Source organism: Octopus bimaculoides, chromosome 10, assembly GCF_001194135.2.
Source record: "Octopus bimaculoides isolate UCB-OBI-ISO-001 chromosome 10, ASM119413v2, whole genome shotgun sequence".
Taxonomy (NCBI): domain Eukaryota; kingdom Metazoa; phylum Mollusca; class Cephalopoda; order Octopoda; family Octopodidae; genus Octopus; species Octopus bimaculoides.
The window spans coordinates 29,708,816-29,716,849 of record NC_068990.1 but is presented as its reverse complement, the minus strand read 5'-3'; the positions used below and the strand labels follow the sequence as shown (position 1 = coordinate 29,716,849).

The 8,034-nt window shown below is 39.5% G+C and overlaps 1 protein-coding gene across 1 annotated transcript in view; it reads left to right on the top strand.

Moving 5' to 3' along the window:
- LOC106883912 (PAN2-PAN3 deadenylation complex catalytic subunit PAN2) overlaps positions 1-8,034 on the top strand; it is a 37,809-nt gene that overhangs the window by 25,555 nt on the left and 4,220 nt on the right. The window contains exons 18-22 of the mRNA XM_052971302.1: positions 324-453; positions 2,450-2,647; positions 4,798-4,888; positions 6,274-6,428; positions 7,937-8,022. Of these exons, the coding sequence (XP_052827262.1) occupies positions 324-453; positions 2,450-2,647; positions 4,798-4,888; positions 6,274-6,428; positions 7,937-8,022 (660 nt within the window). The remainder of the gene's footprint in view (positions 1-323; positions 454-2,449; positions 2,648-4,797; positions 4,889-6,273; positions 6,429-7,936; positions 8,023-8,034) is intronic.

The window sequence follows — 8,034 nt, the reverse complement described above, 5'->3', positions numbered from 1 at the left end:
GGGGATAGGGAGAAGCACACTTATTTTGTTTCAATTGTTTTGTAAAATGCCTGGGGTACTGGTATAGGGTTTGGTGTATTTACGTCACCATGACTTAGCGATTCAGCTCAAGAAACTGATGGAATAAGTATCAGGCTTTAAAAAAAAATAGGCACTGGGATACATGTGATTGAAGGTGGTACCCCAGCATGGCCATAGTCTAAGTGACTGAAACGAATAAAAGATAATATGAAGAAACAAATGTGGTTGGGGGTGTGGATGATATTTTCTTCCCTGTAAGAAATCTTTTCTTTTAAACTTGTATTCGTCTTTGTCTTCTTCAGGAGTTATGATCAATCAAGTGATGGTGGTGATTCACTTAACGAAGAAAATACTCAGTCCAGCTATGTCCCAACAGGTTTACGGCTTTCTCTCTCAAACAACGTATTTTCAGTGAATAGATTAACAGAAGAGGTAAGTGAGGTTGTGGGGCAGGGATTTGCGGTGGGTTTTCTCTAATTAAATTATGTTAATTATTTTGTGATTCACTTCCTGTGTTGTTCCTGCTGGTGAATAACTTTTGTTCGTGTTGTTTTAGCAGAGATACTGGGTGCAGTAAAAGAATTTCTCAGATCTACCATTTTTGATAAATGTTCCAACATCAAATGCACATTGTACATTGGTCCAAACCATTTTGGGAACTAAGAGAAAATGGCAAAACCTTATCTACCTAAAGACACTGTTTCTAGCTGCCTAACTTCACTAGTGCCTCACCAGTGATCATTCTGTTGCAAATCCCTAATCAAATGTTTTTCAGTCTGGATAAACGATATCATAATCTTATCTGGGTCCATATCTCACATCTTATATTCATCTGTCCATGTCCTGTTATATAAACTCTAGAGCTATCAGAACATGTCACTTTTGGTCTAGTTTATTGTGGTGTATTTGAAGACTGTCCTCAAATTCACTGTAGAAACAGGATTTGCCTAATCTAACATATCAATTAAATTCATCAGCTGTCCAGCCATGACCAACTTATCTGTTTGTTTTCTCAGTCATAGTATATCAAGGATGACATTGTCCTTCAGTTGTGTACTTAATCAGAGTTGATCTTGATGTTAACCCACTACACTCTTGGAGTGGTTGGCATTAGGAAGGGCATCCAGCAGTAGAAACTCTGCCAAATCAGATTGGAGCCTGGTGTAGCCATCTGGTTCACCAGTCCTCAGTCAAATTGTCCAACCCATGCTAGTATGGAAAGCGGACGTTAAACGACGATGATGATGATGATGAGTTCAAATACCCTTGGGAAGACAAAACAAGGAAATGTTTTTCCTTCTTTTTAATCCTAGACATTTCTTAAAACCTATTTTTATTAAATTCAAAGCAGAGAAGACATGTCATTGTTGACAGTACAAATGGCACCAAAAAAACTTTGACAAACCTGATGGTGTGATTAACTGAATCGATTAATGAAGCAGTCAGTTAGTTAATTGGTTAACTACTTAACGTCTCGGCAAATAAAAAGTAAAAGACATGAAATAGGACCAGTGTGTGTGTTTTTGGCATAATGACCCTCCCAAAATACAACGAAATAATTTTCACTCTCTGCTGCTATGTTTCAATCAATTTCCAACTGCCCTACCACTAAGTCATAATCAAGAACTATCTTAATGTCTCACACAACAACTTCTGTTATTTCAAGTGTGAATATTTGTATATATGCGAAGGGGCCATGGCTCAGTGGTTAGGGGTGTAAGGTCATGAGTTTGATTCCTGGCAATGTGTTGTGTCCTTGAGCAAGACACTTTATTTCACATTGCCCCAGTCCATTCAGCTGGCATTGCAGGCTGGGCACTCCGTTGGAAGGAATTCCAGTTGATCTGATCAACAGAATGGACTGCTCGTGAAATTAACACATAAGGGGATGAATATACCACAGACATGCGTACCCCCTAATGTAGTTCTTAGGGAGATTCAGTGTGACACAGAATGTGACAAGGCTCATTTTTGCCAGCTGAGTGGACTGGAGCAATGTGAAATAAAGTGTCTTGCTCAAGGACACAACACACCACCAGGAATTAAACTCAAGACCTTACACCCCTAACCACTGAGCCATGACCCCTTCGCATATACACAAATATTCACAACATTTATTTACAACAGCAAAGTGCTAAAATGATAAATGAAAGCCATTAAAAGATAATTAGGATGAATGACTTGGAGGTACAATCACTGAAGAAATTTCACATATGCAGGCTGGCTTCCTTGCTTGACCACTTACCTTCAGTGTGCCCCCACCACCACCACCACCATCTCTGCTTATCTTACTCCTCCCACTAACAAACTATAGCACTTCCATCTACCATTCCTGTTGTAGTATCTGTATCAATTTCCTTCCTTTCTTTCTTTCTTTCTTTCTCTCTCTCTTTCTTTCTTTCTTTCACTGTTTCCCTGTTAATTTCAGGCAAAGACAGCAACACCAGAAGAGTTCACAAAAGATTATGAAATCTATGCCACAGTGTCGCACATCAAAGATGGTAAAACCTCAGGTAATTTAGTCAGCTGTATCAAAGTCGGCAAGAAGTACCACCAACGGAAAGAAAAAGTCACTTGTACCCAATGGTACCTCTTCAACGATTTCTCCATCACACCAATCGAAATAGTGAGTTCGGTTCTTCTTCTTATTTTTCTCTTTTATTGTAACTTTGTTGTTTCTTTTTTATTGTTATTATGACATATGCACGACCTAAACAAGATAAACACCTCACAGATACCATGGAACCCTCTTGACCAAAATACAAGTCTGATGATGGGGGATTCTAAACCCTCTGGTAAAATTCTGGTGGTAAACTCATTAAACAAAATTTTGGCTGTGGGGTCACTGCCCACTAAAAAAGTCTGGCCAGTCCCACTACATGGCGCCTTGAGCAAATGTTTTCTACTATAGCCTCAAGTAGACCAAAAGCCTTATGAATGGATTTGGTAGACGGAAACTGAAAGAAGCCTATCGTAATATTGGATGACGATGATGATGATGATATATGTGTGTGTGTGTCTTTGTCCCCAGCCACTGCTTGACATCTGGTGTTGATATATTTGTGTCCCCATAGCTTAGCAGTTCAGCAAAAGAAACTGATAGAATAAGTATTAGGCTTTAAAAGAAAATAAATGAAGTGATGGTGTTGATTCATTCAACTGAAACGTCTTGCAGGTGGTGCCCCAGCATGGCCACAGTGAAACAAGTTAAATATAAAAGTTGAAAAGCAGCTTCACCCCACACATTTCTCTTTCCATTGCTCTCTCTCGGTCCTTCTCAAAATTACCATCTGTTTCTCTCTCTCCCTCAGACACCATGTCTCACTCCCATACAGCATTGCAGCCCTCAAGCAACTCCTATAGACCCTTCTTTTCATCTTCAATGAGAACCTTTTCCCACATAACAACGCTCCACATTCCCTGAACTTCACCCAGATAATTCTCGTTCTTGCTGTCACAGCTGCTTCACATCCACCCTATTGCCCAGATAACAAAACCCTCTCACCGTTTCCCCCTATATATATATATGTATATATATATATATATATATATATATATATATTTTCACCATCATTTAACGTCCCAGTTCCATGCTGGCATGGGTTGGATGGTCTGACAGACTGCATTGTGCTCCACTGCCTGCTTTGACATGTCTTTGTTTTTTACAGCTGGATGACCTTTCTAACACCAAACACTTTATGGTATGTGCTGGGTGTTTTCTTGTTGTTGTTGTTGTTGTTGTGCTACCAGCATTAATAAGGTCACCATTTAGCTTGTAGGACTTCAAACCCCTGAGTGGGGAGGAAATGAGGAGTAGAGAAGAGTAAAGTACGATAGGAAAGGGCCAAAGCAGAACAGATTTTTTTGTTATGAATTCACCTGAAATGCATGTAATAGTTAAACATTGTGTTTTTATAAATATATTTGTGTGCATGTATGATATATATATATGTATATATATACATACATACACATGCCAAAAAACTAAGCTGCTTCCATATGAACTGCCTGCAAAACTTGTTGAAAGTTACTAGGTGAGACAAGGTCCCAGGCACAGAGGTCCTCTCTTGAGCTGATCTGCCAACCATATTACACACTGCTGAAGAGAGCACAAGTCAGGTGGGGCAGGCCACTTTGTTTAAATGCCTGACATGTGACTCGTTGAGAAACTGTTTTACACTGAACTGATAGAAGGCAAAGAACACACAAAGTGGACAGAAAAAGTACTTCAAAGACCCACTCAAAACCTCACTGACGAGCTTTGAGATCAATGTGAACACCTGGGGAAACAATGGCACAAGACTGCCCCGCCTGGCAAAGCTCCACCAACAGAGGTGCCACCTTCTACAAACAAAACAGGATTGCAAAGAAACAAGAAAAAATACAGGAACTACACAAGTCCAGAGCAAACACTTTGTCTTCAGTCCCAGCAGACGACCAATGCCTGACGTGTGGCAGAATCTTCCGAATATGCATTGGACTGATTGAAAATGGACGGGGACAGACACACACACACAAATATATCTATGGGGAAATATTGTAAATATTTAGTAAGGTTCATTATTTACGTTATTTACATTTGACGGATATTTGTCAAATGTAAATAATGTAAATAATTCCTCATCTCTGAAATGTAGAACTGTATTTAGTAAGGTTGTCAGAATTTTCTCTCAAGTTTTTGGTTTCTTGAAGCCCCTAGAACTGTTGTTGTTCCTCTAATTTTTAGAAAGTCTCTTTTATTAAGATTTTCCTTTTAATTTTGAAATTTGTTTTCAGTCAGAAGCTTTGCATTTTGACATGGACTGGAAAATACCCTGCATCATTTATTTTACTCGGAAAAATATCAACCAATACTATGATTTAACGGGTGAGTAGCTTTTACTTGTTTCAGTCATTGGGTTGTGGCCATGCTGGGGCATCTCCTTCAAGGGTTTATTCAAACAAATTGACATTTATGATGGGCTTCTTTCAGTTTCCATCTACAATATCTACTTGCAAGGCTTTGATTGGTCTGTGGCTAAAGTAGATGCTTTGCAGTTGGACTGAACCCAAAACCACACAGCTAGCAAACAAAGCTTCTTAACCACACAGCCAAACCTTGTGCCTCTACTTGGCCTTCACTAGAAATAGATACAATTTGTGTTGCTTCTTGTTGAGTTGTTGGTTTGGTGTTTAGCCCCAGATGATTTCTGATATCATCATCACCATCATGCTCAGCATTTAATGTCCATGTTGTTCCATGCTGGCATGAGTCGGATGGTTCAACAGAAACTGATGGATCCAAGGACTGCATCGTCTCCAGTGTCTGCTTAGGCACAGTTTCTATGGTTGGATGCCCTTCCAAATACCAACCACTTTACAGAGTGCATCGAATGCCTTTCTTTCCATGGCACCAGCACTAGTGAGGTCACCATGTCACTTACAAAACTATGAACCCTGAGAGAGGTGATTTTTATGCTTGGAGATGAAGGCTTAAAGCAGTGGTTCTCGACCATTTTTACCCCATGAACCACTTTGATTCCTATTTCACTCCACTGGACCCCATTCAATGTTTAAATAAAATCCTATTATATGTTTATAGTTGAATACTATTAGGAATTGTATAAAAACATAATGATATTTTGTTTATTATAAAAAATATAAATGATGTTTCACACAAATCTTGACAAAAAAATCTTATATGAACCCCAGTTGAAAACCCCTGGATTAACGTATGAGAGAAAAGATCATAGCAGAACAAGTTTTAAGATTAGAGTGTCTTAATCATTCCATGACCATCCCATTTATTATTCAGGCAATCTATCTAAGGCCACATTATCCAATAAGACCTCATTTTAATGTACTGGAATGTGATTTGAGAGATTTGGTTGCTATATTTAGCAGGTTGATTTAACTGCTATTTCTAGCTGATTAAATGACGTAGAAGAGCTGCCTTGTTAGTTTGAGAAACATAGTTGTGGTGTATTGTTTGCATAGTTGCTGTTTAGCCCTAAGTAATGCTAACTGAGTACACCAATGAAGAAAGAGGGTTTCAGCTATGACCATCTCATCTTACTTTATACCAGGGGCCATATTGTATTGTGTGCCCTTTTATTAAGACAATACAATGTGATTTGACACCAATCTGGCTGCTATTTCTACCAAGTTGACTGACCTATAGACAGCCTCCTTGACTTATACTTTGCTATAGTATGGAAGCACAAAAGTGCCAACTAGTTTTATGATTTGTGATTTCTCATTTAATTTTTCCAGTGCAAAACCCCATCACATCAGATGTTCTTTTGGACCAAAGTGGAGTTGTGAACCCTAAAATTACAGAGAAGACCTTTATTCCATTAACCCCAGATGAAATCCCCAAAAGAGGGTCTCTGGTCGCCCTGGATGCAGAGTTTGTCTCATTAGATCAGGTAAGGCCTTTACTTATTCCTGCTACTGGTTTACATTCAGATAACTGTTGTTGGTGGTGGTGGTCATCGTCCTCCTCCAGGACTGGTTGGGCAGACCTAACATCAAAGGGATTCAACTGTGACCAGATCAAAGAAAGGAGAGGGCTACCTGCAACGACCATCCTATCATAGTATGTCTAGGACTGCAATGTATTCATTTCACAGATAGTGAATCTGAAAATGATTTGGTTGCTATTTCTAGCAGATCAGGCAGTCATGTGGTGGCTCCTGATTGTTGACTCATCAAATAATTGTCCTTGCACGTGCGCGCATGTGTGTGTGCAGATATTCATTGTCACAGGACTTTTCTAGTAAAGTGAAGAATTAAATATGAAATTTTGTCATAATTATAGATGGACTGTCCACTTTTCCATGCTGCCATGTGTTGGACATCTTGACAGGAACTGGTGAGGCCTGGAGCACTCCAGGTTCCATGCTCTGTTTTTATTTGGTTACTACAGCTGTATGCCCTTCCTTATGCCAACCAATCCACAGAGCATACTGAGTGCTTTTTATGTGGAACCGGCACCAATGCTTTTTATATGGCACCTTGGTTTTAGGATCTCAGTTCTGTTGTGGTGGGCAGGTCTTGTGCTACATATCTCGGTCCTCTTTCATCTCCTTTGTATGGTTCAGTACTTCATCCCATGTCTTCCTGGGTCACTTTCTTCATCAACTTCCCTCCACTTTGAGGGATTGGCTCTTTTTTATGCAACTGTCCTCATCCATCTGCATCACATGACCACTCCACTGCAGTCTCCTCTCTTGCACATTGCATCTAATTCCTCTTATGCCCAACTTCTCTCTCAATACAGTTCTATATTTAAGAGATGAGGAATTATGATAGATATTTGTTCTCATCTTGTTTGTTGTTAACACAATGTTTCGGCTAATATACCCTCCAGCCTTCATCAGGTGTCTTGGGGAAATTTCGAACCTGGGTTCTCATTCCTAAGGTGTTGTTGTTGCTGTTCAGTGCACTGCTTGGAATCAAACTCGGAATCTTGGGGTTAGTAGCCCGCGTTCTTAACTACTACGCCATATGCCTGTGGGCATATTGTGTAGTGGAATGAGAACCCAGGTTCGAAATGTCCCCAAAACACATGATGAAGGCTGGAGGGTATACCAGCCGAAACATTGTGTTAACAACAAACAAGACGAGGACAAATATCCGTCAAATGTAAATAATGTTCTCTCTCAATACCTGTGTAATAAATAAATAAAAATCTAAACCCAATGTTTTAAGAGAAACTAACAGATTCCGTGTCTAATCCAGTGGCTCTCAACAAAACCTGGGTTGTGCCCAAAGAAGTCAAACGTAAGTCAATTAAAGAAAAACTTATTATATTTATAGAGGGAAGATTGTTGAGGGCCGCATGTGGCCCTGGGAGCTGTGGTTGAGAATCTTTGGTATAATTTGTTGTTTTTGATTGTAGTAAGTAATATTTTCTGTTTCCAATTTCTGACAGGAACAAGCAGAACTAAAAAGTGATGGAACACGATCTACATTGAAACCTTCACACCTTGCACTTGCTCGATTGACCTGTGTTCGAGGGTGAGTTATACT